This window comes from Physeter macrocephalus, chromosome 11, assembly GCF_002837175.3.
Source record: "Physeter macrocephalus isolate SW-GA chromosome 11, ASM283717v5, whole genome shotgun sequence".
Taxonomy (NCBI): domain Eukaryota; kingdom Metazoa; phylum Chordata; class Mammalia; order Artiodactyla; family Physeteridae; genus Physeter; species Physeter macrocephalus.
Window position 1 is genome coordinate 172,325,782 of NC_041224.1, and position 19,547 is coordinate 172,345,328.

At 49.9% G+C, this 19,547-nt stretch overlaps 2 protein-coding genes across 2 annotated transcripts in view; both read right to left on the reverse strand.

Moving 5' to 3' along the window:
- Positions 1–6,734, reverse strand: part of SERPINA10 (serpin family A member 10) — a 9,352-nt gene extending 2,618 nt beyond the window's left edge. Inside the window, exons 1-3 of the mRNA XM_007122840.2 lie at positions 6,696–6,734; positions 3,045–3,816; positions 1,456–1,729 (exon numbers count right to left, since the gene is read on the reverse strand). Of these exons, the coding sequence (XP_007122902.2) occupies positions 1,456–1,729; positions 3,045–3,768 (998 nt within the window). The 5' untranslated portion in view covers positions 3,769–3,816; positions 6,696–6,734. The remainder of the gene's footprint in view (positions 1–1,455; positions 1,730–3,044; positions 3,817–6,695) is intronic.
- Positions 6,735–16,595: 9,861 nt separating this feature from the next.
- LOC102976945 (corticosteroid-binding globulin) overlaps positions 16,596–19,547 on the reverse strand; it is a 19,481-nt gene continuing 16,529 nt past the window's right edge. The window contains exons 4-5 of the mRNA XM_007122841.3: positions 18,175–18,322; positions 16,596–16,781 (exon numbers count right to left, since the gene is read on the reverse strand). Of these exons, the coding sequence (XP_007122903.1) occupies positions 16,596–16,781; positions 18,175–18,322 (334 nt within the window). The remainder of the gene's footprint in view (positions 16,782–18,174; positions 18,323–19,547) is intronic.

Consider the following 19,547-nt stretch of genomic DNA (forward strand, 5'->3'; position numbering starts at 1 on the left):
CTCTCTCTCTCTCTCTCTCTCTCTCTCTCTCTCTCTCTCTCTCTCTCTCTCTCTCTCTCTCGGAGCTGGGCCAGGCTGTCCAGACATGACATGCCTTGGAGACTGTTTTATAAATGTATCCCCCCAAACATTTGTTGAAGGCTTCTTATGTTTGAGTCCTGTGCTAGGCTCTAAGGATTTGAAGGACAAGAAGAAGAATGAAGGTAAAATGAACACTGAAGATCTTTAGCTGGACTGCTCTCTGTGCCAAATGCTGGAGTGACAGGATTCACGAGGCATCGCCGTGGACTCCTTACTGGCGCTGCCTTCCTCCTACCCCAGTAGGTGGATTAATTTATTCCACAAGCATTTGCGACCCTGCTCTGTGCTTCCGACCCTGCTCTCTGCACACGGCCCCCTCCCCCGGTCGTCTCAGCCAGTCTCACGGTTCCACTTACGTGCTGCTGACTCCCCAGCCTGGACCTCACCCCGCACCCCAGATCTAGCTGCCTTCCTGACAGCTCCGCCTGGATGTCCAATCGGTATTTCTGAGCCAGATGTTTCCGACTGAACTTTTGAACTTACCGCTCGGCGTGTTCCTCCTACGGTCTCCCCTTTCAGGAAATGGCAAATCCTTCCTTCCCGTTGCTAAGGCCAGAAGCTTTGCCTTCACCTTTGACTCCCGTCTTTCCCTCTCTGTCACCCACATCCAGTCCGTTAGCCAATCCTGTCACCTCCGGCTTCACCCCAGATCCAGGACCCCACTGCTTCTTTCTTCCACTGCCACCGCCTGCTGAGCATCCTGACCTAGGTGGCTGCACTGACCTCCTGGCTGGTCCCCTTGTTCCTCCCACATACCCCGCGTGTCTTTTCTCAGCACAGGCCGTACTGCTCCTCTGCTTGGCTCCAGTGGCTTCTCGTCTCCTTTGGCAAAAGCCCAAGTCTTTTCCGGGGCCAGTAACGTACAGTCCTGGGTGACACCTGCGGGCTCCTCTGCGACCTCATCTCCAGCTGCTGGAACCTCACCGGCTGCCTCGCTCTTCCTTGAATCCAGTAAGCACAGTCCCGTGCCAACACTTTCCCACTTCTGCCTGTAACTCTTCTCTCCCCCAGCATACCCTCAGAGTCCTCCTTCCTCTTAAGTGTTTGCTTACCGCTACCTTCTTGGCCAGGCTTTCCCTGCCCCCACCTGCACCCCGCTGGTGCTCTCATCACTAGAACGTGAGCTCCGCGAGGGCCAGCGTCGTGCATGCATCCCAGTGCCTGGCACGTGGGAGAAGCTTGATAAGGGCTGGCCGAGTGAATGAACGAGCCAGGCGCTGGGATAGATGCTGATAGAGGGGGAAACAGGACAAATGCAGCCCCTGCCATCGGGGAGCCCACAGCGGGCTGGGCTGGGACGGGCACAGAACGAAATTGTGGGTGCCCGTAGGGAGGGGCCGGCTGAGATGGAGTGGGGCGACGAGGGAGCTGTACCTGGTTTTCATGTTCCTGAGCCACGTGTCCACCAAATCTGTGGTCAGGTAGTCCTCAAGGGCCAGGTGGTCACCCATCCTTCCCATGAGGACCACCAGCATGGTGGCATTTCCTCGGTAGGGCAGTTTGAGGACGTGGCAACGAAAATTCTTGTCAAAAGTGGAGGCAAACTTGCCTGCTCTGTACATCATGGGCACCTTGACTGCCTTGTACTTGTCCAGGTAGAAAGTGTCTGTCTCGGTGAGGACAGGGTCAAAAGGGGTCAGCCATTTCCCTGAACAGATAAGAAAGAAACTCGTTGCAGAAACCACCCTCCTCGAAAGCATCGTTCTTGCTAAAGTAATAAAGGGCCAGTGTTCTTTCCCCCTCCCTGCCCAACTAGGAAAGGCATCCTTATCAGGTTTGTTTTGACCGCAGCTCAGGCGGCCAAAATAAATTCCCCAAAGATCAGCCTTTCGCAGGCTTCTTTCCCAGCTGGCAAAACCTGGATCCATCCAGAGGCCCTGTTGGAATCACACACAAAAGCACGGAGATATCTCCTAATGACCGCCCCCCTCCCGTTCCCTCATTGTTCTGGACAAAACACTGAGTGTTTTGAGTGAACTTTTGTTTGAGTGAACAAAAGTCACTCATTCCAGCTGGAGCCCAAAGGACCCACTTCCTTCTACACTCGCTCCCTTGTGGTTGGTTAGCTCCAGCCTAGAGAAGACTTCAGGCCTGTCCCCAGCCCTGTCTGCAGGAGGGGCCCTCTGACCGCCACTCTGTCTAGTGCACACCATGTGCAAACAGAGGCCACGGTGGCAAAAGCGATGACATTCCCGCACACCCTGTGCTCGGTGAGGCTCTGAGGGCAGGGGCCCCTGGCTGACAGAGAGCCACGCGACCCAGAGGAGGCTGCCAGAGTGCAGGCCCATGACTCTACACACTGATGTCTGTCTGGCCTGGCTGACTGGAAGCATGTCCTCCTCCCGGACTTGGCAAGTCCCCTAGTGTCACCTTCCTGTTACAACTGTGGCCACACCAGTCCAGTCCTCCACGAGAGAGGCAGGTGGGAAAGCACCCGGGATGAGCATGTCAGGAGGCCCTCGTCTGAGTCTGGCCTCTGCCATTTATCATGTGATCTCTCTGAGCCTCAGTTCATCTCTGTAGTAGGTGGGAGTGTCTCCATTTTCTATATTGAGAATACGAGGACAAGGGACTTTGTCATTTGCCCCAGGTCACAAAAGTAGAGCGTGAAAGAGCAAAGATGCAACCCTAAATCTCTCAGATGATGTACCTTTTTTTAAAAAAATGACCCAGAGGGTTCCCCGTGTCAGAATGTCAGAGGAGAGCTGTGTAGATGTGCTTAGAAAACTTAAGCTATGCAAGCACCTGGGCCCCCAGGGCAGGAGCATCAAGTGAAAACGTTGTCTGGCACCGTGCCTGGTATGTCCTACATGTTCAATGTGTGTTTCACTCTGTTTGTAAAACCTGAGAACAACATGTTCCTAGGAGGTCATTTGGCGTCGACCATACACAGGCCCAGCAGGAAAGGAAGAGACAGGCGAAGAGAGCCATGGCTCTGGGAGAGCAGAACATTATCAAAGTACCTTTGAGCAAGATGTAATCCACAAGAATTAATTTGGTGTCAGGATTAATCTCATCAAAGAATTTGGGAATTTTCCCCTGAGTCTCTTTGTTAATGTGATGATTCATGAGCCCTTTGGCCTGGGAGGCGTTGCGAAAATTTATAGTCACACACTCCGTATCGAAATACCTCTTGGAGAAATTGAGGAAGGTCTCTTTGACATCAAAGTCCTCGTGGATGAAGGCAAAACTCCCCTGGGTCAGGCCCAGCTCTGGGTTGTGGGAGAGGCTTTCTCGGAGCTGCCTGAAGAGGGCAGGCAGGCGCGGGGGCCGGGTCTGGTTCACTGCGGGCAGGGTCTGATTCAGGGCCTGCAGGCGGAGCCCCGTCTCCAGCTGGGCTCTGCTCTGTCCCCCGGCCCCCAGGGTCAAGGCCGCCATGGCCCAGGCCAGGCCGAGCGGGGAGAAGACCACGTTGCCGTCATGCCTCATGGAGATCTTACGAAGCAGGCTGAACCCCAGGTTGGAGGTCTCCCCAGAGAGCTTCTGCCAGTGGGCCGTCAGCCAGGGGGAGCCCTCGTCCTCCTGCAGGACCCGCCCCCCTTCGCTGCTCTCGGCCTGGGCCCTGGGGGTCGGCAGAGTCTCCAGTCCTGCCTGGGCCTCTGGTGAGCGGGGACCAGGGGTGGAACCGGGTACCAGCCACACCTGGGCCAGGAGGCAGGGCAGCAGGAGGCTCAGCACCGCCTGCATCTGGGCAGCGTGGAGGCCCGGGAGGCTTCCCTTTGGCCACAAGGCTTCCTCGGGAGAAAAGAGGGCAGAGATTATTTTTAACGGCTGATACACACCTCCTCCCTGTGTCCTGGTACAGCTCCTCCAGTGACCCGCTTCCTCCCTGGGGGACGGGGCTTAGCTCCCCGAGCCCTGCCTCGGGGACACCTGAGCAAGTAGGGGTCCCATGTGTCGCCTGAGTGGGGGGCGCATTATTGCCCAGCTTCCCCCAGTCATCCCACTTCCTCCGGGGGGGGCGGGCAGGCAGCCAAGAAGAGGGGGATGGAAGAGGAGGCGGTCTGGGTGCCCGGCCTCACTGGGTGCGGGTCAGAGCAGCGGCCGGAGTCAGGAGGTCTTCCCAGGCTTTTACTGGTCTGCTTCGTTCACTGCCCTTGATCGCTAGACGATACGGCGGCCCGTCCAAGCTGAGCTGCGGGGGCCTGGACCTGCGGACATGTTTGCCCGGGGACTTGGAGGGTCCGGGTGGCCATCGGGGCAGGGCAGGGCGAAGTGCTGAGTTTGCCTGATTCGGTGGTGGGATCCCCGCTGCGGCTCCCCTGCGGCACTCCACCCAGCCCTGGGGCCCAGGTACAGAGCTCCTCTTAGGAGTTCCCGCCTTCACTCTCCCTGGAGCTCCCCGGCACAGAAACAGGTAACGAGCTGATTCACACCACGCGAGCCTGGGCTGAGCTCCACTTGGACGGTCTCATCTCCTCCTCACTGTGGCCTGTGCAGTGTGTCCTCCTCTCACTGCCCCGAGGCTGCCTATTCTAGTGGGGCCGGCCTTCCAGCACAGGCAGTGGGTCTCCAAACGCCACACTCGCCACCACTGCCCCCCTCCGGCCTCCCTCGCACCCTTGGGCACCGAGCCTGGCCCCTGAGCGCCTGTACCGTTTCCACCTGCATAAACCCCTGTGCGCCGGGCTGGGCCACCTGCCTGCCTCCACACACGGCTCTTGGTGCTCAGCTGGCACCCCAAGCCTGTGTCCCAGAGGCTGGCTGGAAGGCCACCAGGATGCACCCTCACCCTCTTCTGCCCACTGGACCCACTGCCCCAGGAGGGTCTCGTTGGGGGCAGGACCACTCAGCCCGGTGCGCGCGGGGCAGACGAGGCCGCAGACCTCACGGGAGCTCCCGTCAGCAGAGACCCTCATTCTCGGGCCACCTGTGGCCAAATGCGGCGACAGGGTGAGGTTCCCAGGCCTCTTCTGCCTGCCGCAGGGGGCTGTGTCCTCGCCTGTGCCGGCTACCAAGTGACCCCTGGCCCCAGGACTCAGTGCGTTGCTCTTTGCTTTTGCTAAAGGGCGCCATAGAATCCGGGGCCTCATTCCTTCCACGGTTCCAGTGGCATGACCTTACTCAGTGAAACATTCCTGCTGTTTTCTAGCTGTCAGCGTTTAGGAAACTCTGTCCGATTCTAAACGGCAAGGCTGCATTCAGTAGGTCTCGCCAGCACTGCACATGCTGGGTGAGTACCTCCTGGAATGTACCACACGCACCCAGGTTCATGCCTTCGTTATATCACAGGATATAGCACCCCTTTGTAAATTAATCCCACAGCAGGACACTCCCGAATTCAGAATCACTTCTGTCTCTGACAGCCATCAGGAAATGATCCCAGCACAGCAAGTAGATGTCACCGCTTCTGACTGCTAAGTCTTTCCTTGAAGCTCCACCTTCAGTCTGGAGTGGCAGCCCAGGAATACACTGGGCGGCCCTGCACGCTGCTTACCCGGCAGTCCCATGCATCCCCTAGGGTCTTTGTTCATCTACGCAACGGTGCAGAATCTGTGTGCACGGGGCATCCCCTCAAACACCAGGGTGCAGCCGAGGATGCCATGAGTGAAAAAGAATGGAGTACACCTGATTCAGAATGGAGTCAGGAAGACTTGCAGGGTGGGCGCTCATGCATTCCCACTCGTCTCAATATCCTTGATCAGCAGGAAGAAGGAAGCTTTCTGCACACCTTAGTAACGGCAAACTGCCCACGCTTGCTGCCAACAAGAAAGCACCATGACTCTGAACTCCCATTCTCCTCCAATGAGCTTTGGTTCAAAACAGCACTCCCCAGCTTCCTCCCTGAACCTAATAAAAGCCAACCTCGCCTTTGTCTCTTTGGGACTTGCCTATGGTTTGCCATAGTTTGTTGGTCCCGAATTGCAATTCCTCTGCTATTCCTGAATCAATTCATCTTCGCTTAATCATAACTGCCATTAATTTTGTTTAAGGATGACACAAGGATGCAGCATCCTAAATAGAAGCCGAGCAGTAAGAAATCAACCACTTACCCACCACTTCTCAGCCCTGAATAGACCTGGAGCAGCAACTCTACCCCCAGATCTGGAAGCAGGGGAGACTCTCTTGCCTGGGCAGACAGGTCCCTGGGAAGAAGGCCAGGGAGTTGTTTGGGGCTTGCACGGTGAGTGTGGTGGCATGAAATCGCAAGCCTTAAAAGCCTCTTCCTGGGGACTTCCTTGGTGGCGCAGTGGTTAAGACTCCATGCTCCTGATGCAGGGGCCTGGGTTCCATCCCTGGTCGGGGAACTAGATCCCACATGCATGCCACAACTAAGAGTTCATGCCATAACTAAGGAGCCCGCCTGCCACAACTAAGATCCGGTGCAGCCAAATAAATAAATATTTTTTAAAAATTTTAAAAAAAGAATCCCTTATGTTAAAAAAAAAAAAAGCCTCTTCCTCTGGCCTCCTGCAGAGGAAGCCCCCTATGTCTACAACATGCCTCTTACCTCCCACCCGCACCCTATCCAGTCCAGGAATGAGGGCGTGGCACAGCCTAGGTTCCCACCCCCTCCCCTTGGAACCCGCTCAGAGAGGACAAGAAGGTCTTCTCTCCCCATCCCTCACTAGGCAGACACTGTGAAGGCCTCCCTTTAATCCGCTGCCTCTTACCGGTGAGGTGCCGCCAGGTGCCTGGGAAGGTCCTTCATTCAGGGCAAAGACAGAAGGTTAGGGCTTGCAGCCGAAAGCGTGCAGCAAATATTTGCTATTCCAAAGTGTGATCCCCCGAGGGACTGTTACTGATTAACATCCCGCTTGGAGACGGTGGCATTTCTGGAAAAGCCAAGAGGGAGAAGTAGGCTTCCCATAATCCCCAGCTGCTCCTGCTGGTCTCGGAGAGACAGCAGCGAGTGGTGGCCTGAAGCAGGATCTCAGCTCTCTGCCCCGGAATTGAACCTGGGCAGCCTGGGTGAAAAACCAGGAATCCTGGCCACTAGACCACCAGGGACTAGAGGCTAGAAGCAAAGTTCCCTTGGCTCTTGACCCATTTGAAAAATGAATTTCTCAAGGAGGCAAAAACAGGTACAAAGTTTATTATCAGAGACACAGCATAACATGTGGGAGAGCACACAGAGAAACAGTTTATGTAAGACAGAAGCAAGGCAGAGATACACACCTGGAGAGAAAGAGTGTGGACACCCTCCCTAATGAGGAGAGTGCAGTAAAGAGGTGATTCAAATCACTTATATAGGACAGTTCTTCCGGGTCTTTGTTTACCTCGGGCCAAGTACCTGGTTTCTTTTTTCACACCTGCCCTGCCCTAGAACCCTCCCCAACAGGCGCGCACCACTTTGTGCTAAGACGGACTCCAGCGCAGAGGCCTGTGGGTGCATGTCCACACTTAGTATGGGGTGGCTCCCCCTCCCTTTTGATCCCCAAGGAGACTTCCTGCACATGTGCAGATAGGGAGGTTTCCTTGACCTCAGGAGTGGTCATTTATCTCTTTACTCCAGCAGAGCTCAGCTCCTGCCACTAACTTTGTCCTTGGAGTGTCTGGGGGAAAACAAAGCTTCAGTTTTACTCTGCTTGACAAACACCAGCTGTCCGGCCCAGGGGCCCATCCATCTCCTACCTCACTGCAACCCTGACTCTGAGGGCAATTCCTCCACGAGAATCTGCATCTCAATCCAGGCAGAGCCCTAGTGAGATCCAGCTCCTTGCGGGATGCAGCTGCTACAGGCACTGAACACCTCATGTGGAGGGAGGGCTGGATCCCACGGAGGCCTCCTGGGTCCCCAACCCAAGGCTGTCGGGGGGCGGGCGGGGGCAGAGGTGATTAAGACCTGGTCCCCCGCAACCGAGGAACTTTCAGTCCAGTAGGAGAGACAGACCGGTAAACTACCACCAGCCATACAGAGCCTATTTCAAGGTCAGCTTACAGCTTCACCAGGTTGATGGACTTGTGAGACTGGAATCCTCCAATACCCAAAGGCAAGGCTAATGTAGACCCTTTAAGACAAAAACTCTCAGACCTATTAGACTCTCCTTTTTATAATATAAATATTTTATGTGCCTCTTACTACCCTGAAGTGAAATTTGTAGTTCATAGAACCTACCCACAAAAGTTAAAAAATAATAATATGGAGGGGAAAAAAGGAAACTATAAGAAAATAATGTTTCTTTTAGTATGCAAATGCTCTGGCATAACTACACTAGAAGAGGCAGCGATGCCATCAGATGTGGGACAAGTTGGAGAGTTCCCTATCCTGCACACCTGTTGCATTGGCCATTCCACTCTACAGCCAGAATCACTACCGGTGATGTGGTTTTCTGCAGTGGTGAATCACGCTCAGTTCCTGAAAAACAAAATATAAATCTTCCTCTGATTTGTCTTCATAGAAAATTCAGTGGGAATTAAAACCTTGGGGGAAAATGGTGTTTTTATATGAAATAAAACACCCGTGGGACTGTGAGAGTCTAGACTCAGATCATTTACAAATGGGTTTTCGCCTGTATGGACATGCAGTGGGACATTGGAGTCACGTGGGACCTGGGTCGCTTCACTGTGATGGGCAGGCCAGCATGTTCCAGTCCGTCTGGCAACTCTGGCCCTCACTCACTAAATGCCAATATCGCCCCTCCAAATCATTGTGGAAATCGGAAGTGCCCCAACAAATTTCCAGAGTATTCCTTTGAGGCAGTACCTGCTCTGTTGAGAATGACTGCGTGAAGGGGGTCAAAGTGAGGGGAGGAGAGGGACGAGGCTGGACGGGGCTGGTTCTTGGGTCAGACAGCGCGGGCGGGAGTTGATCTCAGGGTGTCAGCAGCGAGAGGCGGCTTGAAGCGAGATCTTCGTTCCCTGCCCAGGAATTGAACCTGGGCCACCTGGGTGAAAACCAGGAATCCTAACTGCTAGACCATCAGGGGCTAGTGGCTAGGAGCAGAGCCCTGGCTCTTGTCTTCTTTGAAGACAAGAATTTTACAAAAAGACCGAGGCTGTAAAACAGGCGCAAAGTTTATTAGAAGCACAGCATGTGTGGGAGAGCACACAGAGAAGCAGTTTATTTAAGACAGAAGCAAAGCAAAGCTACACCCCCAGAGAAGGGTATGGGTGTCCTCACTCATGAGTGCTAAAGTGGTTGTTTAAATCGCTTACATAGGGGCCGTCTTCTGGGTCTTTGTTTTCCTTCGGCCAATCATCTTGCTTCATTTCCCATATCTGATCTGACCCAGGGCCTTATGCGATATGCGCGTGCATCTTTTAGCCAAGATGGATTCCAGCGCGAGGGTCTCTGGGAGATGGACACACATATTATGGGACAGTGCCCCGTCCCTTTTTGACCCTTGAGAAACCTTTCTGTGCAAGTGCAGTCGGGGAGGTCTCCTTGACCTCAAGAATGAAAGATGTGGTCATCTTATCTTTTTACTCAAGCAGAGCTTAGCTCCTCTCAGCTCCTGCCGTCAATTTTGTCCTTGAAATGTCAGGGGGAGACAAGCTCCAACTTGCTCACCCAGGGGCCCTTCTACCCGCTAGCTCAGAGTCAACTTTGCCTTCCCATCCCTGGAGTTCTGCAGCTGAGTGGTGGCTGCAGTGGGCCGCCAGGAGGCGGGGGCTGCTTCCTCCCGGCTGGGGGAGTGTCAGCCCGGCCAAATGTCTGGGAGGAACCAGTGAGCGTGGAGGCTGTGGAGCACGGTGTTCATGCGGGCTTCAGAGGTGCCATAAAAGTCATCGTGGAGCATTTGACCATCTGGGATGATTTTAAAACTGCTGCCAGGATTTCAGAAACGGATCTTTAAAAGGAAGGCAGCAGAATGCATTGCAAAGAGTGGAAGGGCCTGTCAGACACCCTGGGCTTGAATCCCAAGTCCTTCAAATTCCTAGCTGCTGGACCTTGGGAATGTAACCTAACCTCTCTGAACTTGCTTTTCCTTTTCTATAAAATGGCCCAAACTGTGCCTCTGGCCCATGAGTATCTCAGCTGCACCCAGGAACCGGGAAGTCAGTGGGTAACACTGTTTCTAAGGCGGTGGGTCCTGGCTCTCAGGAAGGGTGGCTCAGAAGTTCTCTACCTTCAGCGAGGATGTGCCCTGCACTGCTCCCAGCAGGTCAGGCTCAATGCCTGCCCCTGTACTGTGAGTTCTTTCACCAGCTGTGTGACCCTGAGCAAGCTCCTTAACCTCTTCTTGCCTCAGTTTCCTGATCTGTAAAATGGGGCTGCCAAGGCTGAGCTGCTAGGACTGTCGTGAGGCTTAAAGGAAGTAGTGCCTGTAAAGAGCTTGGTGCCTGGTAGGAAGAGCTAATGAATGGTATTTGTTCTATGATTTTAGAGCCAGAATGAACCTCACAGGTAAGCCCAGACCCTGGATTTGGACTTGACAGAGGAGGAAATGCAGGCCCACAACCATTAAGGCCCTTCCTGCCATGTTGGTGCCAGAATAGAACCAGGCCACCTGACTTCCCGTCTGCGTTTGATTTCAGCTGTCACCAGCCTGTGTAGAGAGAGATTGGGTAAGATCTGATAGGAAGGCATGTGTTGACCAGAGTCACCTCAGGGGAGACAGTACAATCCTTCCCAGAACTCCCTGCAGGCAGGAAGCACAATGCTTCCAAAAGCCACCCCGGAATGGGGTGGGGGGGATCCAGGGGCTTCTGAAGCAAATTTGTCCTGGGACTCAAGGGGCTAAATGTCTGAAAAACAACTAGAGCTAGTTATTGGCAGAATCAGGCCAGGAAACAGAGAAACAGAGAGAAATCAGGACACAGAGAGAACTGCAGGTGGTTTGCTCTGCATGGATGAGATCAAGAGGAAAGCTTGGGCGGGTCTGAGGCGCAGAGGTAGAAAAGCAAAAGCTTCTCAAATCCTTGCGACACACACACGTGTGGGACAAATGGCTCGCTGTTTGCCAAGCAGCCTCTCTCTCCCTTCCCCATGGACCTGCTTTTTTGTAATTTATTTTTATTTTATGCTATTTATTTTTATTTTTTATTTTTGGTTGCGTCGGGTCTTAGTTGTGGCTCGCGGGATCTTCGTTGCAGCATGTGTGCTCTTCACCGGCACGGGCTTCTCTCTAGCTGCGGTGTGTGGGTTTTCTCTCTCTAGTGGTGGTGTGCAGGCTCCAGAGTGCGTGGGCTCTGTAGTTTGCAGCATGTGGGCTCTCTCATTAAGGCACGCGAGCTCAGTAGTTGTGGCACGCAGGCTTAGTTGCCCCGCGGCATGTGGGATCTTAGTTCCCCGACCAGGGATCGAACCGTGTCCCCTGCGATGGAAGGTGGATTCTTTACCACTGGACCACCAGGGAAGTGCCCCCCCGTGGGCCTTCTGATTCCCTGCTCCTGCTCCAAGCTTCTTCCACCCTGGCTCACCGGGCTCCAGTGACACCTAACAAGATTGCTGAGTGATCCCTTCTGTCCCCAGCGGTGCAAAGCTGATGGCCCAGGCAAGTTCGTGACGGTTGCCCTGAGAAGATGTGCTCAGGGCACTGGTCAGCGAGGTGGGGGTAACTTCTGGGTAACTAGGGGTTTGACTGGTTAGCACCTAACGAAGCTTTCTTTCCTTGAGATGGACCTTTTGAGTGAGAGGGACATGAGAATTAATTTTCTTTAGTGGGTATAAAGAAACAGATGCTCAGAGAGGTCAGTTAACCTGTTCATGAACACAGAGCTTGAATTTGAACCCAGACCTCTGGTTCCCAAGGCAGTTAACCACCTAGTGTGACAGCAGGTTTTCACTAAGATGGTCCTTCTACTTGGGAGGTTATGTCCTTTCCCTATTTTTCTTTTGTGCTGCGGGTCATTATTTATTTCAGGTTTTAACTTAAAAAAATTATTTTTAAATAATTTCAAACTTAAAGTAAAAGTGCAAGAGTAGTTACAAAGAAATTCTGTAACCCTTTACCCAGATTCACTAATTTTGAAGCATTTTCCACGTTTTCCCATTCTGTTCTCTCTCTATACCCATATCTATATATGTATGCACAGGTGCAAGGTACGTGTATACATGCACGCACACACATGCTATCTTATTCTGAACCACTTGAGATGATAAGGTAATCCCAAGAACAAGAATATTGTCTTATGGAAATATCAATAGTATCAATTTCTGAAATCCAAGAAATTTAATATTGTTACACTACCCGAAGCTACAGTCATGTTCCAGTTTTGTCAACTGCCCCACTCATGTCCTTTGTGGCATTTTTATTTTTAGCGTAGGGGCCCTCCAGGACCATGTATGCATTTGGAGCTGTGTCTCCTTAGTTTCCTTGAATCTGGAACAGTTCTTCGGCCCTTTGTGTGTCTCTTATTATGTTGACATTTTGAAATTTTACCAGTTCTCTCAATTCAGGTTGGTCTGATGTATCCCCATGATTAGCCTCAGATTATACATTTTTGGAAGGAATATCATAGAAACGATGTTGGCTCCTTCTTAGAGTGTCACATCCAGAGGCCCACGATGTCTCTTTGTCCCTAAATGGTGATGTTAATTTTAATGCCTTGGTTAAGATGATGTCTGTTTCTGCAATATATAGCTACCATTTCTCCCTTTGTGTTAAGTCACTGCTGAGGAGATACTTTGAAACTAATTTAAATATCTTGTTTTTCATCAAATTCCCCATGCCCTCAGATTTAGCATCCATTGACTATTCTTGCCTGAATCAGTATTTACTATGATTCTCTAAATCCATCATTCCTTTCATATTTATTTATCAGCATTATTGGTATGGATTCATGGACTCGATTTTATTCAATGCATTTTAATCCGTTACTGTTCTTACTACATATATGTATATGTTTTGTATGTATGTACTTATTTTGAGATTCAGATTGTCCCAGGCATACACATGTTTTAGAAATGTACTAGAAACCATGATTTTATCCCTCCAATTCATGTGCTACCCCACAGGATTCTTCCTTGCTTCCCTCATTTTGTGTCTGTATCTCTTCTTGCTCAATCCTACAAATCATATAAATAACGTCATGTTTGCTATCCTCATCCCATGATGAAAAATGAACCTGAAAAGAGGCCTCCAAGATTGTTTGCAGTCTTGTATTCTTTCTTTTAAAAAATTAGTTAGGGCTTCCCTAGTGGCGCAGTGGTTGAGAGTCCGCCTGCCGATGCAGGGGACACGGGTTCGTGCCCCGGTCCGGGAAGATCCCACATGCGGCGGAGCAGCTGGGCCCGTGAGCCATGGCCGCTGAGCCTGCACGTCCGGAGCCTGTGCTCCGCAACGGGAGAGGCCACAACAGTGAGAGGCCCGCGTACCGCAAAAAAAACAAAAACAAACAAAATTAATTAATTAATTTTTGGCTGCGTTGGGTCTTCGTTTCTGCGCGTGGGCTTTCTCTAGTTGTGGTGAGCGGGGGCTACTCTTCGTGGCAGTGCATGGGCTTCTCCTTGTGGCAGTTTCTCTTGTTGCAGAGCACGGGCTTTAGGTGTGCGGGCTTCAGTAGTTGTGGCTCGTGGCCTCAGTAGTCGTGGCACACAGGCTTAGTTGCTCCGCGGCATGAGGGATTTTCCCGGACCAGGGCTTGAACCCGTGTCGCCTGCACAGGCTCCGGACGCGCAGGCTCAGCGGCCATGGCTCACGGGCCCAGCCGCTCCGCGGCATGTGGGATCCTCCCAGACCGGGGCGCGAACCCGGTTCCCCTGCATCGGCAGGCGGACGCGCAACCACTGCGCCACCAGGGAAGCCCCGGCAGGCGGACTCTTAAACACTGTGCCACCAGGGAAGCCCCTGCAGTTTTGTATTCTTAAAACTAGAGGCATATTGTCCAAGCATCATGTTGAAAATTTCCTTGGGTTAATTTTTTTTCTCCCCTTCAGAATAGTTATATTATCCATTTGAAATATGTTTGAATTCATTTGTTTTCTTTTCACTTGGTTTTAGGGCTTTCCTCATTTGTTCATTTAATTTTATTTTTGAGTATATAGAACATTAACATTATTCTAAAAGTCTAAACCATACAAAAAGTTCCATGAAGAAAAGTGCTATTCCCCACCCCCCATCTCTTCCACTCTGTCCTCCCGCTTCCCTTGCAGGTAACCATTTAATTAGTTTCTAGTTTATCCTTCCTGTGTTTCTTTTTACAAGGACCCATCAGCATTCCCACTAGCAACCCATGAAAATGATTGTTTCCACACAACCAATAGAGTGTCCTGTGAAGCTTTTACATTATTGCCAATCTGATCGCTAGGAAATGGTATCTCAGTGTAGTTTTCAGTTGCATTTTTTATTATTCAGTGAAGTGAAACGTATTTTCATATGTTTAAACACCACATATTAAGGATATTAGCTCCATCAGTGACATACCTTGCAAATATCTTCTTTCAGGTTTTTACCTCTGTTGACTTTGCTTATGAATTTTTACCACGCAATTAAAAAATATTTTTATATAGTCAAATTTCTCAATTCTTTTAAAAATTTCATCTGGACTTTGAGTCATGGTTGGAAAGCCTTTTTCTATACCTAAATTATAGAGGAATTTACCCATGTTTTCTTCTAGTACTTGTATAGTTTTGGGGTTTTTTTTCATTTAGAGCTCTGATTCTTAGTTTATTCTTAAGTATGGTGTGAAGAATGGGTCTAATTGTACCCTTTCTGTTTTTCAAATGGCTATCCAGTTGTCCCAATAACATTTATTTAAAAGTCTTCCTTTATCAAATATTACATTTCCATTTGTACTTGAGTCTATTGCCAGACTTTCTAACGTATTTCATTGGTCTGCCTATCTATTCATATACGAGTACCATAGATTTAATCGAAGTATCTGTGCCGTATGCTTTAACATCTGGTCGGGCCAGTCCCCTATCTTCCCCACCTCCTGTCCCTGACATCTTTTTCTTTTCAGTGTTTTCCGGCTACTCTTGCATGTTTATTTTTCTATATGGACTTTGGTATTATCTTGTATATCTCCAGAAAAAGAAATTGCTAGTATTTTTATTGGAATACAATTAAATTGATAAATTAACTTAGGGAAAACTGATATCTAGATGATGTTGAGCATCTTATTCAAGAAGGAATATCTCCGCATTTGTTCAAGTCTAATTTTGCATCTTTAAGGAATATTTTATAATTTTCTCTATATAGATTCTGCACATTTCTTGTTTATTTCTAAGTGTTATATCCTTTTGGTTGCGATTGGGTTTCCTCTTCCATTATGTGTTTTAACTGCTTGTTGTTTGTGTATATGAGGCATTGCTTTTGCATGTTAAGTCTATATTCTGATACCTTGCTGAAACCTTTATTGTTTGAGTTTGTTTTATCATTGATTTGCTAGGGTTATGCAAGTATATTACATGTCATCTGCAAATAGAGAGAGTTTACAATTCTATGCCGCTACTTTCTCTTGTCTAATTGCTTTGTCTAATACCCCCAGGACTATGTGAAATGGTAGTGAATATGAGTAGCCTTGTCTTACAGTAGTGGGAATGCATTTAGTGTTTTCTTTTTAAGATGCTGACTTTAGAAACATATAAATATGTATATTTAAGGAAGTATCGCTCAATTCCTTTCTCTCAAGATATATGCTATATCTATCATCTAATTATCTATATATCATCTATTTTCTATCTATAATCGATCTCTCTCTCTCTCCATCCATCTATCTATCTATCTTCTTCCTATCACCTATGTAATCTATTTATCTATCTATCCATCTGGTTCTCTTTTATCTCATTTAATGCTTTTGGTCCTGAACTGTGAGAATAAGGTCTCTTCCTCCTGCGATCTTTCCCTAGCGCCCTCTACTGACGAAGTTTAATATCATGCCCAGGGGCACAGTAAAACTATTTAAAAAGGTCCAGATTGGTTTTTGCAGAGCCGCAATGAAGGGAGGATTTGGAGTCGAAAAGCAATAAATCGATAACTATTTTTGCTTTAAACAGTTAATTATACTTTAAATATATCTAAAAATATTTTATCTTTGCCCACATATTTACTCTTCCCAGTGCTCTTCATTCTTTTGTGTGTCCATCTAGAATCATCTTGTTTCTCCATAAAGAACTACTTAAAAAAAGTCTTTAGTGAAGATGATAAGCCTCCTCAGCTCTTGTTTGTCTGAGAAAAAAAACAAACTTTACTTTGCCTTCATTTTTGAAGGATTTTTTTGTTTGTTTTTTGCTTTTTGAAAGATATGACATTTCCATCCTAGCACTTTAAAAACATCTTTCTGTTGTGTGTGTGTGTGTGTGTGTGTGGTTTGTGTTTTTTTGTTGTTGTTGTTGTGTTTTGGCTTGTGTGATTCCTTCTTTTCACGTTCTTACTTGGAAATAATTTCAAACTTACAAAAATTTACAGAAATAATAGTGTTTCCATATACCTTTCACTGTGCTTCCATTCATCACATAACCCTAGGACAATGATCAAAACTGGAAAATTATGCCGGTACAATATTATATGGATGTCACTCAAGTTTTATCAATCGTCCCCTTCAACCACACTTGTCACCAGTCGCAATGACAGTTATTTATTACAAGAGGGGAACCTGGAGAGGATCGGGGGGAACCTCTCACTCCTTTCTGTGGGGTCCCTGGTGTCCGAGTCAGACGCGCTGTGGCTCCTGGGGGCGTCCCCTTAGGTCGGATTCACAACCTTGCCCAGGAAGAGGCTGCTCCACGTGAAGTCGTCGAAGATCATGACAACGAAGGGCCGGTCGAAGCGGATTGTGAGAGGCTCGGGCGCCGCGTTCCGGTGGACCTGGGCGCGGGCGGCAGCCTCCACGCCCCTCTCATCCAGTTGCAGCGTGGCCTTATGGACCACCTGGTGGGAACGGACAGAGCGTGGAGGATGAGCACCTGCTGCGTGGGCGGAGCTTTCCGAGCCTCTTCGCTTCGACTCCTCCCACCCTCAGTTTTCTGGATGGCGAAGCTGAGGCTCAGAGAAGGTCACTTGCTGGCTCCTCGTCTACGTGGCAGCCCCAGGACTAGCGCTGGGGTCTGTCCACCTCCGGAACCCAGGCCACACTTAGACTTCCTCCCTAGAGAGTGGGTAGCTGGAGCCGACCCATGGAGAGCAAGGGACTTGGGGCTGAAACTGGACCTCAGCATCCATATCGGGCTCCCCTCACCGGGTCCTGGGCTGGTGGAGGGACACCTCGCTCCCTCTCCACTCTGCCAGCAATTGAGAGGGTTCAACTTATGCAAAATACCTGTGCCCAATCTGTAGGGAAAAGGGTCATCTTTGCCTGCTGAAACGTCCTTTGTTATGATCAAAATGAGAAGATATTCTCAAGTCAGTAAAACGCTTGAGTAGCTTGCATCAGAAGCCTTGGAAAGATCAGAACTGGCTGATTAAATAACAACACCTATGGGACAGGACTCTCATTGATGCAGCAGCAGGGAATCAGAGGCTCAAGTGCTCTGTAAATAGGCTATAGGGAGAAGCTCAGCCGGGTTAGGAACCCCTGCAGTGTGTTTTGGGAATATGAGGTTTTGAGTCAAATGTCAGGCTATTTACCAGCTCTGTGACCTGAGAAACTAGGGTAACACCCACCTCGTAAGGAGGTAGCTGTTTGACTGAGTTCTTGACACACAGGCATTTTATTGAGCACATACTGTGTGCCGACATCTTGATGGTCAAATTCTGTGCCCACGAGGGAGGGGGCTGCTGCCACCACAGCTTTCTCCTGTCCCCGGTCCTGTTTTGTCACGCACAGGACTGTAAGATCCTGTGAGGGCAGGGCCACATCTGAGGCGTACCCAGTGTCTAGCACAGTTTGGGGCACATAGAACATGTTCAGTAAATATTTTCTGAATGAATGAATAGCAGAACATAAAGCTGAAGGATGGAGACACAGAACATCATTGGATAGAACATTCAGTGTGATCCCATGCAGACGTTTCCTTCGTCCTGGGGGCCTGCTCACAGCCCTGCCATGATGACTCTGTCTTCCACAGTGGACCCCCTCTGTGTGGCCTGGCAGAACGGTGGACGCCTGAGCTGTGGTGCTCCCTCGTCACTAGCTTCCTGTGTGACCTTGAGGTCATCAAGTTCTTGCTAAGCTTCCATTTAGCCTGTTGTAAAACTAGGGGCTTGGACAAGACCTCTCAGCCTGGGGCCTAGAAGCCTATTCATGAATGGGCTCCATGTTGCTTATTATTATTTGTATCGTGAATTTGGGGGGAAAAGAAGGATGGGCTCTAGAGACCCCTACCTTTGACACCTTCGGCAGGGCCTCTTGGGTGATGCCTGAGAAATGTGTCCGGTTGTTGAGCAAGTCTGCAATGCCCATGGCCCCCACGATGCCCCCGAGGTCGTAGCCTCCGGAGATGGAGACCTTCGGGATGTACAGGTCCACCAGGCTGCTCGGGGTAAGCAGGTGGGGTTAGGCTTTCCCAGGGCTGGGCCCGGCCAGCAGGTTCCCGTCTCCCCTGTGATCCCTCCAGACCCTGCCTCCCAGCCGGACCTGCTCTTTCGGGACAGGGGAAGCAAGAGAACAAAGAGGGAGGATGTGCCTCTCCCTCCATCACAGGCATCTTCCTCTCTGGGCCTCTGAACTGCAAAGCCCTCTCCCCCCATCACACAGGCATCTTCCTCTCTGGGCCTCTGAATTGCAAAGAAGTCCTTTCTTCTCAGCTCTTTCTTTGAGCTGATTCCACCCGATCCAGCTAAACCACCAGACACTGAAGCAAAGAATACCTTTCGTGGGCAAAAGAAATAAAAACAAATGGAACTGAATCAAACTTATAAGCTTTTGCACAGTGTTTAAAACCATAAACAAAACAAAAAGACAACCTATGGACTGGAGAAAATATTTGCAAATGGTGCTACCGACAAGGGCTTAATTTCCAAAATATACAAACAGGTAAAACAACTCAATATCAAAAAACTAAACAGGAAAACTAAACAGGGCTTCCCTGGTGGCGCAGTGGTTGAGAGTCCGCCTGCCGACGCGGGGGACGCGGGTTCGTGCCCCGGTCCGGGAGGATCCCATGTGCCGCGGAGCGGCTGGGCCCGTGAGCCATGGCCGCTGAGCCTGCGCGTCCGGAGCCTGTGCTCCACAACGGGAGAGGCCACAACAGTGAGAGGCCCGCATACTGCAAGAAACAAACAAACAAAAAAACCCCCACAAAACTAAACAACCCAATCAAAAAATGGGGAGAAGACCTAAATAGACATTTCTCCAAAGAAGACATACAAATGGCCAAGAGGCACGAGAAAAGATGCTCAACATCACTAATTATTAGAGAAATGCAAGTCAAAACTACAATGAGGTATCACCTCACACCAGTCAGAAAGGCCATCATTAAAAAGTCTACAAATAATAAATGCTGGAGAGGGTGTGGAGAAAAGGGAACCCTCCTACACTGTTGGTGGGAATGTAAATTGGTGCAGCCACTATGGAAAACAGTCTGGAGCTTCCTTAAAAAACTAAACATAGAGTTACTGTATGATCCAGCAATCCCACTCCTGGGCATATATCCAGAAAAGATGAAAACTCTAATTCAAAAAAGATACATGCACCCCAATGTTCACAGCAGCACTATTTACAATAGCCAAGACATGGAAGCAACCTAAGTATCCATC